Raw genomic sequence first — 18,432 nt, 5'->3', positions numbered from 1 at the left:
TCTTCAAAACCTTCTCTTCTCTTCTTAATCCGCCTCCACCTCCTCCTCCATCGACTCTTACAGCTGACGACTTTGCAGTTTTCTTCACAAATAAGACAAGAACCATCAGTGACCAATTCTCCACACCGCAGACTGAGGATAACTTCACAACGACTAATGCACACTCTCTCTCCTCCTTCTCTCCACTCTCAGAGACGGACGTTTCCAAACTTATCCAGTCCAGTCATCCTACTACTTGCCCACTGGATCCGATCCCCACTCACCTCCTTCAAGCGATTTCTTCTTCAGTCATACCTTCACTTACTCACATTATCAACTCCTCTCTTCACTCTGGAACATTTCCCTCAGCATTTAACCAGGCTCGGGTAAGCCCACTGCTGAAGAAACCATCTCTAAATCCAGCACTTCTAGAAAACTACAGACCGGTATCCCTTCTTCCATTCATTGCAAAGACACTCGAACGAGCTGTGTTCAACCAGCTCTCTATGTTTCTTGTACAGAACAACCTCCTGGACAGCAACCAATCTGGCTTCAAAAGTGGCCACTCAACTGAGACTGCCCTGCTCTCGGTTACTGAAGCCCTGCGACTGGCAAGAGCAGCTTCAAAATCCTCAGTACTCATTTTGCTGGACCTGTGTGCTGCTTTTGACACCGTTAATCACCAGATTCTCCTGTCCACCCTCAGAAAGATGGGCATCTCTGGAACCGCACTCCAGTGGCTTAACTCCTACCTATCTGATAGATCCTTCATGGTGTCTTGGAGGGGTGAAGTCTCTAAGTCACAACAACTTGGGGTTCCTCAAGGCTCAGTACTTGGACCGCTTCTCTTCTCCATCTACATGACGTCATTAGGATCTGTCATTCAGAAGCATGGCTTTTCCTATCACTGCTACGCTGATGACACTCAACTCTACTTCTCATTCCAACCACATGACCCGACGGTAGTTGCTCGCATTTCAGCCTGTCTGAGTGACATTTCTAGCTGGATGAATGACCATCACCTTCAGCTCAACCTTACTAAGACTGAACTGTGTTGGTTCCAGCTAACCCATCGTTTCATCACAACTTCTCTGTACAGCTGGGTTCGTCAACCATAACTCCTTCCAGGACAGCCAGAAACCTAGGAGTTGTGATGGATCATCAGTTAAGCTTCACAGACCATATTGCTACAACGACCCGGTCCTGCAGATTTGCCTTAAACAACATTAGGAAGATTAGACCCTTCCTGTCAGAGCAAGCCACCCAACTTCTTGTCCAAGCTCTTGTTCTCTCCAGACTGGACTATTGTAATGCTCTCCTGGCGGGCCTTCCTGCATGTACTATCAAGCCTCTGCAACTGATCCAGAATGCAGCAGCGAGGGTTGTTTTCAATGAGCCAAAAACAGCTCATGTTACTCCTCTCCTCATCAGGTTACACTGGCTACCAGTAGCCGCTCGCATCAGATTCAAGGTACTGATGCTTGCCTACAAAACGACCACTGGCACGGCGCCAACATACCTAAACTCACTAGTTCAATCTTATGCACCCTCCAGAAGTTTGTGCTCTGCAAGTGAACGACGCCTTGTGGTGCCATCCCAAAGAGGTTCAAAATCACTCTCACAGACTTTTTCCTGGACTGCTCCCAGCTGGTGGAATGACCTCCCGATCTCAATTTGAACAGCTGAGTCTTTACTCATTTTCAAAAAACATCTAAAGACTCGTCTTTTTCGCCTGCACTTAACCAACTAATTCTAGCACTTAGCTTTTCTTTTTCTTGTCTATCATATTCCAAAAAAAAAAAAAAAAAAAAAAAACCCTGGCTACGTGTTCAGTACTAGACTAACTGAGACTTGTCATAGCCACTTGTATACCGTTGTTGTTCTCTCGTTTATCTGATTGTTTCTACTGTTCTCATTTGTAAGTCGCTTTGGATAAAAGCGTCTGCTAAATGATTAAATGTAAATGTAAATGTTGGTCTCATATTTTCCACTTTAAAGACTGATTTCACGGTGACAAAATGCAACTTCTGGTCATATCTATGAACTGATGGACTTGGTGGACTCGATCTGTGTTTCCTCAGCTCAGGAAGACTTTATATGCTGATGTTTGGACTTGTTGATGTGAATGTGTGACTCACAGCATGTCTTTAATACACATGGCTCGCTGAAATGAATCAGTCTCTGTGGTCCCTCAATCTTTATGTGGCATCAAAAAGTTAGGTGTTACAGTATAATGTTGTTGAAACATGCTATTTATTACCTTTTTATAAGTAGCTTATTGCTGCACCTGCTTAGCATTTATCATGTAAAATCCTATGATTAACCCAAAATTTCATGAAAATCACATACAAATTATATATTATATCGTTATTATATACTATTATACAAATAGTGTATACAAATTATATACTATTATATCGTGAGTGTGTGTTTATTAGCTTCATGTTTTGTTTGTAGAAACATTTCTCTGGTTTTGTCTAAAGAACAGGACACAAGTGTAATGGAATTTTATCATCGGAAGAGACAGAGCGGATTATATTATGAATATGTAATATGAGTGACATGAACAATCAATGTGTTTCCTCTAAGTCAGAACAGTGATCACGGTAGAGAGAAAACAGACACAGAGTGCTGGAAGCAGCTAATACTCATCAGATTGCATAAATCATTGGAAAATGAATAGATCCTTGTGCAAATTGAGCGAGATGACTAAGAACACGTGTGAGCTGATGCTGTTTGTTTACAATGTAGAGTGAGAACATGTGAAAACTGAGATAGATGGAGGAAGATTGGTTCTAGCATCCAGGATAAGCACAGGTAAGTACCATTTTGATGAACAATAAAACACATGCATTCTCACTGTGCATTGTAATCAACAGCCTCAGCTTATGTATGTTCTTGGTCATCTCTCTCAATTTGCACATGAGTCTTCATTATGAGACAGAGGAAGATTGCGCTCCAGACAGTCATGAACACATTGAGAACCATTTACCCAGGCTGTGGATTAAAGACAATGTTGAAAATTGTTTCTTGCACAGATGGATTGTTCAGCTTGATAAGACCTCAATGAATTGTCAGATACCACAGGTTTAGATTTGGACATCTCTGTATAGGTTTTTTGATGCTCATAAAACTGACAGCCATAGATGTGCATTGTATGAATTGCCAAGGAGCTCAGTTTTAGTTAATTTTTTTACTGTTCTACTGCAGAAAAAAAAGTCACTTAGGTCTTGGATGACCTGAGGGCGAGTACATAAATTAACAAATTTTCATTTTTGGGTGAATTATGCCTTTAATAGAATAGGTCATCTGAAAATGAAAATTTACTCACCCCCAGGCCATCCAAGATGTGGGTAACATTTTTTCTTGAGTAGAATAGTAAAGATGATTTTTTTTTTTTTTTTTTTTTTAGCTGAAACCGTGCTCCTTGGTGAATTATAAAATGCCACAGCTACTGTCACTTTGAGAGTTAAAAAAAAAAGATGTATTGGATTCAGAATGATGATCAAAACATAAATGGAGTAGACCACTTCCATCAACACATCCAAAGCTTCACAGTCCTAAACTAATTCCTGGATTGACATTTCATTCGGTAACGTTAGGCAGATTTGATTTATATGCTCTTTAATGTTTAATGATCACATTAGTTTTACATATGCATCTGCTTATATATGCGATCGCTTGTTTCTGCTGCTACTTTGCTATGTTTTGATCCAAATGTTCAGTAACCTTTCAGATGTCTAATAGTGCCTCCTACCCTATTACAGCAGAAACAAGTAAAGCCGGAAAATTGTCAATGGTGAGGAAAGAGTTTAAGGGGTCATCAACTGAGAAACCAGAATTCCCTTGATCTTTTGAGATATAAGAGGTCATTTTACTATAAAAACAGAATGTAATTGAATTGCAGAGCTCAACTTTCTTGTTAGTCTAAAATCAGCTTACATTGAAGTCAATCTGCCAAACCGCAGGTTGTGGAATGTGCCACTTTATGACTAAGGCGATGAATAGGCGGTCAGACATACAGTACACAACTGTTAGCCAATCACAGCAGTGGTTTTTTTGTTGTTGTTGTTTTTGTTTACTTCCTAGTATGCAATCCTCCACACCTATTCAAACAGAGTATTCTGATGAGGGTCAAAACAGGATAGAAAATAGGATAATTACCTCAAAATTATGATGTTTTTTTACGTAAAAGTATTAATAACATTTATAAGTGAACCTCAGAGAACAGTACAAAATAAAAAAACAAAGGCAGTTCATGACCCCTTTAAGAGGCTGGCAACTGTTGCTAAAAAATTCTTTCCGGTTCTACACATTCTTTGGTTTTCAAGCATCTGCATATTTTAAAGAAATCCATTTATTTGTAAATACTTTTTTAAAAATGATGTTACACAATTAAAGTACGTTTGTGAATCTGTCTAATTACTATATAGTAGGGATGCACCAATATTTCGGCGACCCAAAATTAATGGCTGAAAATGGCATTTTCCGTCGTCATTGGGCAGTGTGATGCTCCACTCAATATTCCGCTCTATGAATGTCCGTTCCGTACTGTACTGGACAATGCTGATAAAACGACACTACCCTCTCGTGTGCTTTGCTCACATGCTCTGATAATAATAGCTTTGTAGAACTATACATTATTTGGATAATAAAACCAAATCAGCTTAATCTGATTCTGTTGCATAGAACTGAATAAAAATAATATATTGGTATTTTATTGTTTTACTTTCAATAAAAGTGTTATTTTATTGGCTTGTATTTTTTAAATTCAGTATCATTAAAATTGAGTTAAATTAAAAAGTCTTACAAAATTATTTTATATTATTTAATAATATAATAAATAATTATAAAAGGCATTTTCGGTTGTCGGCCAAGTGCATCCAGAATATTCAGTTTTGATTTTGGCCCAGAATTTTCATTTCAGTGCATGCCTAGTATATACAGTATGATGATTATTATGGATGGGTTGCTGCCTCAAAATTATAAAGGGAATCAAGTCTTAAATTTGTTAAGGACCTAGAACTGTTATTTGGTTCAAAAGCTGAATGCAAATTGTTTGTTGCTTTATAGAAGTTCATGCAAGTGGCATTAAACTTCAGAATTTTGACTAAACAGCCTTTTAGTACATTTGAAATCCACTAAAAATGCTTGAGACAAAACTTTGTAAGCAACTGAGATTTGCATCTGATTGAACTGCACTAAACGTGACTTGAGTCTAACATTTAAAGGGATAGTTCACCCAAAAATTAAAATTATCCCATGATTTACTCACCCTCAAGTCATCTTAGGTGTATATGATTTTCCTCAGACGAATAAAATTGGAGTTATATTAAAAAATGTCCTGGCTCTTCCGAGCTTTATAATGGCAGTGAGTGGGTGTTTTTGTTTTTTTTTGTCAATAGTCCAACAGAACTCCAATAAAGTCTATCCATCCATCATAAAAAGTGACCCACACAGCTCTGGGGGGTGAATAAAGGCCTCCTGAAGTGAGTCGATGCATTTGTGTATTTAAAACTTTATAGACCATAATCTCTAGCCGTTCCGGGCAGAGGACGTAGACGTAGTGCATGTGCCGGTGAGAAGTGACAAATGCGGTAGTGGAGCGGAGAGAGCAAAACAAAACACCAGTCACGAATTAGAAGTACAAAACCAGGGTTTTTTTTAAAGAAAACTGTCGGAGGATTTCTATATACTGTAAGCCAAGAGGAGACTGGTTTTCCTTTGCTAAACAAAGAGAGTAGCATATTTTCACTGGACTGTCAACTACGCCCTACGTCGGAACGTAGTTCTATCTGTTTTCAATATTTGTATAAATACAGAACTATTTTTTACTCTTGTTAGGAAGTTCATCTGGACCAAATTGAGGTTTATTGCTCAAAGATTGAGGAACTTAAAGGCTCCCAGCCTTTTTTGGTGGGTAGCGTGGAGAAGTGTGCTCTCCAGGCTGTTTCCACAATATGCCAGGTAAAGGTCTTTCACTTTGTTCTCTCTGACAACATGAGTAATATAGCATCATAGACACATACTGTATATTAGAACATTCAATAAAATGAGATTGGGTCCAAAACCTAGTCCAGTATAAGAATTATTTCTCCTTTTTGTATCCAGCAGAATTTAGTTTCTAGCTATTTGCATGCTAGCTTGAAGTGTTAAATACATGGATGCTTTACCAGTCATTAATACCTCAGTTCATTTATGACAAAAATTGTTCCACAAAATGCCCTATTAGTTTGAAAATGTCAAATAATTACTTTTTTAAATTTTATTAACTTACACTCCACCTATTGTCAGTCATCTCCCCTTACTCTCATCCTGTGATCAGTGAACTCTAATTCCCGCTGCACTGCGTGCTGGATGAGCAGAGCAAACGCTTTCAGTTTAGAAATGAAGCCATCTTTATTAAACTGAATTAAAGGGATAGTTCACCCAAAAATGAGAATTCTGACATTAATTACTCACCCTCATGTAGTTTTAAACCCGTAAGACCTTCGTTCATCTTCAGAACACAAATGAAGATATTTTTGATAAGATCTGAGAGCTTTCTGACCCTCCATAGACAGCAACTACCACGTTCAAGAAACAGAAAGGTAGTAAGGACATCTGTAAAATAGTCCATGTGACATTGTTCCGTAATTTTATGAAGCTTTGATAATACTTTTTGTGCACAAAGAAAACAAAAATAACTACTTTATTCAACAATTCTTCTCCCCCGAGTTACCATCTACCCTACCATTATGGAGAGCATAACATGACGCATGCGCGTGCTCTCCTCTGCTAGTAAACAAGGCGCAGCGCATGGGTGTTCAACGTCAACAGCATCACACGCATGAGTCGTGTTACTGTCCATAATGCCAGTAGATGGTAACTCACGGGAGAAGAATTGTTTTGCTCCTCTGAATACTGTAAGAATTATTTTAGCTAGTGTTTTTCTCTCATTGTTTGACTGCAGCCATGAAAACTAGCCCATTGGAAAGGCAAGGTTGCCTTTTACTCACAAATTTCAGAAATTTAGAATTAAATTAAATAAACCTAAATAGTACACAAATTATTTTGTTAATGCACAATTAGAATATTCTGGGTCACTAACAACATGAAGTTTGTGTTTAGGGGTTCAAGAAGTGCTGTCCAAAAAATTATTTGGAAGTTTGTCAAGATTTTCAAAGAACAATTACTTGAAATTTGGCCTCTTCCTCATAAAAAGCATGTGACTTTAGTAAACTTTTCTTGTATGGTAGTTTTTATATTTTATTAACCCCAGTCCTCAATTTCATTATTACAAAATGGAAGTGGATGTGATGTAGAGTTTGCTGTTCATTTGGAGTTGCAGTGTTTTAGCAATACATTAATCGGTGGTCTGCATGATTTCTAAATATTTATGCTTTTTTTTTTTTACAGGCTAAATCTGAAAGGCAACTTTTTGAGAGATTGAATAAATTCCGCATAAACTGGAAGATTAAATCTCTTGTGTCTACCATCATCCTAAATTCCTGGCCAAGAGACAGCAAAGGAACATGTCTGGAGGATGAAGAAGCTGTTCTCAAACATCTTTTGGGCTGGACAGCAGCTAAGAATATCTTTGAGCTTCATGGTATTACATGGATTCCCTCTGCTTAGGGAATAACAATCCGATGTTAAATCTTACCACTCTGAGACAGAAACAGTGATGGATATATTTATATATAATGTTTAAATGTATGTAATGTTTTTTTTTTTGTTTGCTTTTCTGTATAGGTGCTGATGAAAAACTGATCAATCAACTTTCTGAAGATGCTAAAAAGAAATTTGACATGGCATTCTCATTATTCAAAAACATTTCAAATCAGCTTGTTACAGGAAAAATAAAGATAAAGCTACTCAATCACATCTTGCAGAAGAGTAGCGCCTTCTTTGAGCTGCTTAATTTAGGTAAAATCCCTTACATTTGAGAATTTACACTTTTACAAACTATAATGAGAGGAATCGTGATGTTGTTTTTTCCAGACTGTTTTTGTGAAAATTCAAAATACATGGACACCAAAGCCATGAAGAGGCTTCTTGACTGTAGACAAAAGGAGGTGAATGCTATTTATCATGAGTTATCACTGGTGGATGCTCTCATTACAATGTGCCGCAATCTACAGAAACATGCGAGGGGTATAAGCTTTCTTTTTTTAGCACACAACAATAACAGATTGCTTTTACACAAAGATTTTAATGCAAAATGTGTTCCATTTACAGTTGATTTTGAAGGGTTGGAAGACAAACGCCATATTGACATTGATGAGATGGACCTGGACAAGTTTATGGAAGTTCATTTATTAAATCAAATTCGCTCTGCAAAGCCAATATTAGTCAGCTACTTTGAGCTTGAAGATGATGTTCGATCTATGGCAGAGGTCCTAAATGCCTTCAAAGACAGCTACGTCTTCAAAATATGTTGGATGAATGAGGCAACAAAGTTTGCTAAAGATAATGAAGCAATTCCTCCAGCAGGCCATTTGGTTATCTCACCCAAAAAGCTTCAGATTGACATATTTACACCATGCTACAATGCCTACAGAAACATCTACACAGCGCTTAAAGATGGCACCATCACTTTTGAAAATATTGATGTGACATTCAGAGCCTACAAGGGAAAATATGAAGATCTTGCAGCGGAAGTTGCAATCATATGCAGACTGGATCGCAGTGATGACCAAGGTTGGGTCCAGACAAGAGTCTATCAGATTGAGCAGTACCATGAGCTTCATCTGGCAGTAGAGTCAGCTAAGGTGGTCAAGAAGGTCAAACAAACACTCGGCTTAGAGGGAGACTTTCAAGTCCTGGAGAAGTTACTTAATACTGTAAGTCATCATATTTTGCCATCATAAGTGCATTTTTTAATTAAAAATAAATAAGAAATGTGGTAAGCCCACAATGCTTTCTTTACTTCAGACACACTTGGATTTTAAAAAGGAGCATCTTGACAGCATTGACAATGAGTTGGTGCAGGCAAAAATCATGCTTGTGGATATCACAGAACCCCGTAGACTGTGCCTTCAGGAGCTTGACCAAAAGAATTTTGTTATGTGGGTAAAAGAGGCTCTTAGAGGTAAATAAATGTGTGTTTGAACTGGTAATTGAATTTGATTTCTTTATTTGTATGCTCTTTTGTAAGCAAATGTTATTCCTTTTTATCACTTCAGACATCAATGAGTTGAAAGTCTTTGTGGATTTGGCTTCCATCTCTGCCGGAGAGAATGATATGGAAGTGGATCGTGTGGCCTGTTTTCATGATGCAGTTCTTGGCTACTCCTCAATGCTCTATGATTTGAAGCCAGATGCTGACTTCAAGCTTTTTAAAGAGATGCTGAAGAAACTGTGGAAGGCATTTGACAATGACCCCAAACTCCCAAAGAAACTGGTGAGAGAATCTGCTTAAACAACCAGAAAAAGAAAGCAAGATTTCTCACATTATTGTTCATCAACATTTTCTCTGTTTCAGCGTGACTCTGCAAGACATTTAGAATGGTTAAAGACAGTCAAGGATAGTCATGGGTCAGTGGAAACCTCATCTCTGTCTCTGGCATCAACTATCAACATGAACGGCGTCTACATTATTAGTGCTCAAAATCGAAAGGTTTGACAATACTATTTAAGTTTAGTTTAGACTCAGGTGATGCATGCAGAAATTTCATTAAAAAAACAACAACTAACTGGTACTAACTGGTTTCTAATTGATTCAAGCTGGTTTAGGTGGTTGACCAGCTGGAGTTCCGGTTGGTGGGCACCTGGCTCAGTTCTTAGACTGGTAGATTTTGGTCAAGGACCTTAGAGAAAGCCAGGTTTCTAGCTGGGTTCTAAGCTGGGTTAAGGCTGTTTAGCAGCTGGACTATCAGCTGAACAATCAACATGCTACATGAGCACAATGCTTATTTTTAGTTCTCTTTATTGTCATTGAATGACATGATTGATGCACATAATACTTGAAAATTCTCAGCCCTTGAACTCTGTCAGGACTACTATTGTCAAAGATGACTGACTGGGATGGAGGAGGGTAATTAGCTATTGAGTAACTATTTATTGAGTAGCTATTGCTGATAATTCTGAAGGACCTTATAAATGGATACTGTGATAAGTGTCATATCCCTATAGGTAGACGTGGATCAGCTGAGAGTCAGCTGATGCGAGCTTGACTAATGTGACCTGCCAGAACTAATGCTACACTTGATTTCTGTCAGGACCACTATCGTCAAAGATGATAACAATTAGCATGTAGTTTGGATTGGCAATATGGTTCTGTTCTGGTCAAGAACTCCCTGCACCTCCATGCAGCCTAGCATGAATAAGAGCAGCGATAATTCCCCAAAACAAAACCACATGCTGATATCCCCAACGCAAACTGACAGTGAAAATCTCAATGCCTTAAGCAAGGAGCATGTTGCTCTTACCCAATGACCCAACGACCCATCGAGTATGTTGCCAAAACCCGCATAAGCCATAGCAACAAGTATGTTGCCCTTTACCAGATGACCTAACTAGTTTGTTGCCAATACCTGAAAAGCTTACGCAACAACTTTCTCAATAACGACCTGATAGCCTTTTAGAAGGCTTTTTGTTTCCAACAAAAACCAGAAGCCTTAAGAACAAACATGTTCCCAATACAACAATATAGCTTAAAGAACAAGCATGTTTCCACTACAACTAGATAGAACAAATATGACCAATACTCGAACTGAATCGACACTGAACAACTGTTTACAGTTTCTCTTAGGAGCTGCAGCACAGTGGAAATTATTCCGTATGCACTATGAATGTTATTTCTGCTGTATACTGCTATAAAACTTGACTTGACTTGATAGGTTAAAAGACAGCATGTTGCAGCAACAAGCAAGTTGCCAATGACAACAGACAACGCATAACCCTGGTACGAGCAGACTTAAAACGACTAAATAAGCCTAAGCAACTTGGATAGCCTTAACAACATGCATGTTGCCAATACCCTGAGAGCATTAAAAATAAACTTTGCTTAGCTTTGTGAAGACATTCAGAGATAAATGGAGAGTAAAGCATAGCCCGCTGTGATGTGGATGCTTGATTTGTTGATAGTTTCCATCTGAACTTGTTCTTGAGTCAGTCACATTAGAATAACTCATGGAGTCCATGTCAATACTGCAGAGATGCGAGAAGCAATGCTAACTCAGTCACTTCCAAATCAGGCAGCTTATGATCAATGCGGAAAATTCACGTGTTCAAGTTCACAAACATTGAATATGAGATGAAGTCCATGAAGGGAATATTCTTTTCAATAAATTCTCGAGATGATGGGTTTTTGGCTGCCGAATTTGCATTTAATTAGCTATTGAGCAACACAAAGCTGCTGATAATACTGAAGGACCTTATATTTGGATGTTGTGGTAGGTGTCGTATCCCAATAGGTAGACATGGATCACCTGAGAGTCAGCTGATGCGAGCTTTACTAACGTGACCTGTCAGAACTAATGCTATGCTTGATTATTGTTTTTTCAGTTAAGCTTGGAAGGAATTCTGAAGTTACATATTATAGAAGAGCATGATGAGGGCTGTGAGACACGCATTTATTCATTTGAAGACCTCAGGGACCTTCAGAATAAATTAATGCTAATGTCAGGCAAAGGAGACCAGGGTCAGCGTGAAGTCAATCGATTTGCAGAGGTGACTTTACAGCTTTTCTACCTTTTTAGCTTTTTAATTCTAAATTTCAACATGGTTATTGTAATGAACTTCTTTCCCCTTTCCAGGTCTTTGCCAGTGTACAGAGGTTGGCCTCTGCATATATTGATTTGTTTGTTGCTGGTAATCCATTGTTCAGAGAATGGGAGGCAAAGGTCACATGTAAAAATAAGGACGCATGCATCATTATGGACTTCCACTTGGGAAATGATGTTAGTGTCATGGTGGAAGGTGAAGTCACAGAACAGTTGCTAGAAGTCTGTAAGAAAATGGAGAGCTGTCTTAACTTCTGGATGACTTTTATGGACAAGCAGAGATCACAGTATTATTACTTAAACTATTTCACTTCAGAACAGGTGGTCTACCTGTGCAGCCAGCTCACCCAGAAAAATGTGACTGAAATGAAAGATCAAGTTCTTATGATGCTCTCCTTTATCAAACCTAATTGCTCCTTTTCAGATGTGATACAAGCTTGGCAGAAAATGAGCAAAATGAATTACGAGCAAAATGATGACTTAGATTTTCAAACATTTGCAAAAGTTGAGAATGATTTGAATACTGAGGAGCCATGCCTATCATCTCATAACTTGGCAAGTCAGCTGAGGCATGCTAATGGGTCGGAAAAGCTATGTGTGATTTGGAATGCTTACATGCGAGACATGAAGAATTTCCTTCCAGACTGCCTTGATGTCAGAGGACTAGGATGTCTTCTTGACATTTTGGCCAACAGTGAAAATGAGGGTGATTCATCACAGGATGAGAAAACAAGTCATATTCAGAGGGAACTGCCAAGTGGAATGCTTTCTGGAAGACCAAATCTGATCATCTGCCCTTCTGAAGAAATTCTTTTAACATGTATTTCAATATACATGAGCAGCAAAAATGAGCCTCTACCAACCTATGACGAAGTACTCCTCTGTAGTGCTTCCACTCCATATGAAGAAGTGGAGCTTTTCCTCAGGCGTTGTCTCTCTGCTGGCTACAAGGGAAAGAAGATATACACAATGCTGTATGTGGACCAACTTACCTATGAAGTTAGCTACAAAGTGGAGCAGTTTTTTCAGCAGGAAAAAGCACATGGCGCAAAAGATTTTAGACTGGTGTTGGTCTGCAGCTCAAACAGAGAACATGCATACCTTCCCTCTGCTTTTAGTCAATTTAGATTGCACTTGGTTCCTCAAGAACCAGTAATCAGTATTCAGCAATACCTTGTTAGGCAGTTTACAGTCCCAGCTGACATATCCAGTGCTGCTGCTGTGTTCAAAAACAGACAGTTTGTGGGAGTTGTATCCTCAGAAAGATCAGGAGTAGGTGAGCATAAAATCAATATATAACTAAACTAATAACGGTTATTAGTTGGCCAAATTAAGAGACTTTTTGTGTTTGTGTGTATGAATAAAAATATTTGTTAATATCTGTATGATGTGTTCTAGGAAAATCACTTTACATTAAACGAATGCATGAGAAATTGAAAACGATCACCAAGAAACCTTCACAGCTGAAGAGCATCAGGTTAACTGAACCAAGAGTTGATGAAAATGCCATCCTTCAGTTCTTGCACAGCAGCTCCAAGAAAAATGAGCTTTCAGTCTTTCATTTTGACATCACCACCATGGTAGCTACCTGTTTTTATTTTTTTTTATTAATTTGATGAACCTCTATCTATCTATATCGATAAAAATTTAAATATATACATTTGAATCGAGAGACAGAGATTTGTAATATCTAAAACAATGCAAAAATAATTCTGAATAAATCAGGCAATGTCATGGTCTTCATTGGTATGGTCTTTTAACTCAGAGGAACCCTTTCCTATTTCCTACAATAGGACACACAGTCCTGAAGTTTTATATTTTATACAAACAGTGTTGGTCTCTGCAGTCACAGCTTTAACATGTCAACTCCATCCCAGTGTAATAGTTTGTGTAAATAGGTGTGTAACATTTTTACATATACTGTCAGATTGAAATCAACATTGATTCTTCTTATGTATTATTGTTTATTATTACTTTTTTTATTTTTAACAGTAATATTGCAGTTCTTATTATAAATTTATCTGTGCATATTTTATTTATTTTATTTATTTATTTATTTTTACAACCTGTCTCTCACATGAGATCACAGCAATATCAAACCCTGATATAATGGACTTCATAGAGAGCAAACATGCAAGTTGCCTACTGCTTAAGTCACACAGGCCATTATATACAGCGCATAATAAATTTATTAGAGCAGCACCCAATGTGTGCCACAGCTGCCTGAAACAGTATTGGTGTTTACCAAAATCATTTATGTTTCTGTAATGGTTAATTCACCAGTATGAGTAGCTCTTTAGTCATAGTAGGGTTTCTAATACTAAAATATAATTTTAATTGTTATCCATGAATTTAAGGATTTACTGTTTTACAAGAAAGGCAGAAAAAAAGAAAAGCATTTTTCAATTCAGATGCCTAAATTTAGTCAATAAATACAGTTATACATTTGTTAAGCACTTTGCTTAAAATAATTAGACAAGTTGTCATCATTAAGGGAAAATAGAAATATTTTAGGAATCTGTCAAATAACAAACTTGAAACATTAGACAACAACTTGAAGCATTAGAAACACTACTGTGGCAAAAGAGCTACACATACTGGTGGACTAACCATTACAGAAACATAAAAAATGATTTTGGTAATCGCCAATACTGATAGTTTAGAGCAGCTGTGGCACAAACCTTACATTCGGTGGTGGTGGTCCAATAAAACTGTTAAGCACTGTCTGTGTGTGCGTGTGAGTGTATGTATTAGGTTTATTTATTTTTTTCAGAATTTCAGTATTATTTATATACTTATAGGTGAAGAGAGGACTTCACGAATTTCTGTTCAGGCTATTGATCCTTGGATACCTCATGGACTTACAAGGAAACGTGTGGAAAAGCAGTAATAAGCACTTGTATGTAATTGAGATTCTAAGACCAGATGGCAGCACATCACAAAGTGACAGAAAAGCTGTAAGTAAATTGATAGCAATTATTTTATTAAATCTTTTAAAACTTTTTGTTATTATTTAGAAAAATGTCTCAAGAATTCATTTGACTTTTCATGGCAGGGTGCAAAAGTCCCATCTTCTTTCTTGGATGTGTTTCCGGGTGTTTACTGCCGTCCACCTAAAGAGGTCTTTGAGTTAGAAATGAGAATTCAGGAAGATCCATCATTTAAAGAAAGTAAGGGTGATGATCCCCTCATGGATGACCAAGAGTTCCGAAGTGAGGCCTACCAACGACCTTATCAGTACCTGCAACGTTTCCACAATGGTGACAATTTGGATTCCTTTAAGTACCGAGGAACTGAGGGTACTCATGTCAAATGCCTGCAGATATTGTTTCTGTACTGCGGCATTGTAGACCCTTCTTGGGCAGAGTTGCGGAATTTTGCTTGGTTCCTGAATTTACAACTTAGAGATTGTGAGAACTCCGTTTTCTGTGATGTTTCTATCACAGGGGACATTTTGTTTGGATTTAAAAAATTTGTTGTTGATTTCATGATTCTCATGGCAAAGGATTTTGCCACTCCTTCACTTAGCATGTCTGACCAGAGTCCGGGAAGACTGCAAAGTGTCTTTTCTTCTGCCAATGAAGAGGAACTGGCTCCCTTTAGGATAAGAAAACGATGGGAGTCAGAACCACATCCATATATTTTCTTCAACAATGACCATGTGTCTATGACATTCATTGGCTTTCATCTTCAGCCAAATGCTCAGAAAAAGATTGATGCTATTGATCCATCAACAAACAGAGTGATCAAGAAGAACATCATGACCAGAGAGCTCTATGAGGGCCTTAAACTACAGGGAGTTCCTTTTAATATTGATTTTGACCAGCTCCCAAGACGTGAGAAAATTGAGAGACTTTCCAGGGTGTTGGGAATACAGTCTCCTACTGACCCAGATGAAACATATGAGCTCACCACAGACAACATGTTGAAAATGCTGGCAATTCACATGCGCTTCCGCTGCGGGATTCCCGTAATAATCATGGGTGAGACAGGATGTGGGAAGACCAGGCTAATCAAATTCCTTTGCGAGATGCACAGAGGTGTAGTTTCCTCTGACAACATGAAACTAGTAAAGGTTCATGGAGGGACAAGCTCAGACATGATTTACACCAAAGTGAGAGAAGCAGAGGACATGGCGTTAAGAAACAAGAAGGATCATGGCTTTGACTCTGTGTTGTTTTATGATGAAGCAAACACAACAGAAGCCATTGGCAGCATTAAGGAAATCCTCTGTGACAACACTGCTAAAGGACAGGATTTGACAATCAACACTGGCTTGCAAATCATTGCTGCTTGCAACCCATACAGGAAACACACAGATGTAATGATCGAGAGATTGGAGTCCGCTGGTTTGGGATACAGAGTTCGTGCTGAGGAAACAGATGAAAAACTCGGATCCATCCCACTTCGCCAGCTTGTGTACAGAGTGCATGCTTTGCCACCTAGCATGATTCCGCTAGTTTGGGACTTTGGACAGCTCAATGACCATACTGAGAAAATGTACATCAAGCAAATAGTCGAAAGAGTCGTTCAAACCAATTCTATTGATTGCAAATACATTACAACCATCACAGATGTTCTGTCAGCCTCACAGATGTATATGCGAACAAGACGGGATGAATGTAGTTTTGTGAGTCTGAGGGATGTAGAGCGTTGCATGCAAGTTTTTGGCTGGTTCTACATAAACCACTCAATGTTACTCTCAGAGCTTGACCAGTTTGAGAGTATTCAGAGAACACAGAGAAATGAGCAACAGCCGAAAGACACTAATAAAAGAAACCCAGTTCTATGGTCAATACTTATGGCTGTTGGTGTATGTTACCATGCCTGCTTGGAGGACAAAGAGAAATACATAAAAGAAATTTGCAGATGCCTTCCAGAATACAGTCCAATGAAAGTGATGCAGGAGATCTCATTTATTCAGGATCTTTTCCTGAGTGGAGTTCCATTGGGTGAAACCATTGCCCGAAACAACGCTTTAAAGGAAAATGTCTTCATGATGGTTATTTGCATTGAACTGCGAATACCTCTCTTTTTGGTTGGAAAACCTGGAAGCTCTAAGTCTTTGTCAAAAACTCTAGTTGCAGATGGCATGCAAGGACAAGCAGCTCATTCGGATTTGTTTAAAAAGCTAAAGCAAATTCATCTTGTTTCCTTCCAGTGCAGTCCTCATTCTACACCAGATGGGATCATTAATACATTCAAGCAGTCTGCCCGTTTTCAGGAAGGAAAGAATCTAAAGGAGTATGTCTCAGTGGTAGTGCTAGATGAGATAGGCTTGGCTGAAGATTCCCAGAAAATGCCCCTGAAAACTTTACATCCTTTGTTGGAAGAGGGATGCATAGATGACCAGCCAGTACCGCACAAGAAGGTTGGATTCATCGGTATCTCAAACTGGGCTTTGGATCCAGCCAAGATGAATAGAGGGATATTTGTTTCTCGTGGTGATCCTGATGAAAAGGAATTGATAGAGACTGCTGAAGGAATATGTTCCTCAGATCCCATGATCCTTGAGAGGGTGAGAGATTACTTTCAGCCTTTTGCCCAGGCTTACCTGAACATCTGTAACGAACAAGGCAGAGGTTTCTTTGGTTTGCGAGACTATTACAGCTTGATAAAAATGATGTTTGCTGTAGCCAAAGCTACTGATCAGAAGCCTAGTGCCGAACAGATTGTGAAAGCTGTGCTGAGGAACTTCAGTGGGAAGGATAATGTGGATGCTGTCACAGTTTTCACCAGCAGACTAAATATCAATCCCAAACTTGAGAATATCAGTCCCTTTGAGCTTGTAAGAGAGAACATCACAGCCATTGATCAAGATGAGGAATGCAGATACCTGCTGGTTCTGACCAAAAACTATGCAGCCCTTCTAATTCTTCAACAAATGTTTTTTTCAGACCAGTGTCAGCCAGAGATTATTTTTGGTTCAAGCTTTCCAAAAGACCAGGAGTATACTCAGATATGCCGCAACATTAACCGTGTCAAGATTTGTATGGAAACTGGTCAAACCATTGTTCTTCTGAACTTGCAGAACTTGTACGAGAGCTTGTATGATGCTCTCAACCAATATTATGTTTGGCTTGGAGGTCAGAAATATGTGGATTTGGGGCTTGGAACTCACAGAGTCAAATGCAGAGTGCACAGAGATTTCAGGCTCATTGTCATTGAAGAGAAGGATGTTGTGTACAAGCAGTTTCCCATTCCACTGATCAACAGGTTGGAGAAACATTATCTTGATATCAATACCATACTAAAGAGTGAGCAAAAGGACCTTGTTCAGAAGCTTGAGCAGTGGGTTGAAAGCTTTATTACAGCTAAAAGCAATTACTCAATTGCTCCCCAAGCATGCCACTACCGTCCAGCTGATGCTTTCATTGGCTTCCACTCAGACACCTGTGCCTCTGTTGTCCTGCAAGTCACAGAGCAGCACAAAGGGCAGATTTCAGGTTCGCTGAAAGGGATTTTAGATGAGGCTAAATTGATCCTTTTGAACTGTGCTACACCAGATGCAGTGGTTAGGCTAGACTGCACTTCCTTCTCCAAAGTAGAAACTGAGCACTTGTCAAGGGTGTACTTTGAAAACCAGAAGCATAGCTCACTTGCTGACTTCATCCTTTCTCAAATACAGCAAGCAGGGCCTAGCCATGCCTTCTTCACCGAGGTAAATATATTGTATTTGAAATATTTTGAGTATTTTCCGTTTGTATTTTTGCAAGTTTAGTGCACAAAGTTGTTTCTTGCTATC

General features: G+C 38.6%; 1 protein-coding gene across 3 annotated transcripts in view; it reads left to right on the top strand.

The window, feature by feature from the left end:
- Positions 1-18,432, top strand: part of LOC109110472 (E3 ubiquitin-protein ligase rnf213-alpha-like) — a 112,016-nt gene that overhangs the window by 43,172 nt on the left and 50,412 nt on the right. For all 3 annotated transcript variants that reach the window (XM_042732020.1, XM_042732015.1, XM_042732024.1), the window contains exons 15-27: positions 5,824-5,946; positions 7,378-7,570; positions 7,714-7,887; positions 7,963-8,115; positions 8,200-8,804; positions 8,896-9,052; positions 9,147-9,364; positions 9,446-9,580; positions 11,470-11,634; positions 11,721-12,963; positions 13,086-13,267; positions 14,489-14,644; positions 14,743-18,348. In XM_042732020.1, the coding sequence (XP_042587954.1) occupies positions 5,824-5,946; positions 7,378-7,570; positions 7,714-7,887; positions 7,963-8,115; positions 8,200-8,804; positions 8,896-9,052; positions 9,147-9,364; positions 9,446-9,580; positions 11,470-11,634; positions 11,721-12,963; positions 13,086-13,267; positions 14,489-14,644; positions 14,743-18,348 (7,110 nt within the window). The remainder of the gene's footprint in view (positions 1-5,823; positions 5,947-7,377; positions 7,571-7,713; positions 7,888-7,962; positions 8,116-8,199; positions 8,805-8,895; positions 9,053-9,146; positions 9,365-9,445; positions 9,581-11,469; positions 11,635-11,720; positions 12,964-13,085; positions 13,268-14,488; positions 14,645-14,742; positions 18,349-18,432) is intronic.

This window comes from Cyprinus carpio, chromosome A3 (assembly GCF_018340385.1).
Source record: "Cyprinus carpio isolate SPL01 chromosome A3, ASM1834038v1, whole genome shotgun sequence".
NCBI classification, from domain to species: Eukaryota; Metazoa; Chordata; class Actinopteri; order Cypriniformes; family Cyprinidae; genus Cyprinus; species Cyprinus carpio.
Note: the sequence above shows the minus strand (reverse complement) of the source record. Positions and strands in the feature narration are given on the sequence as shown.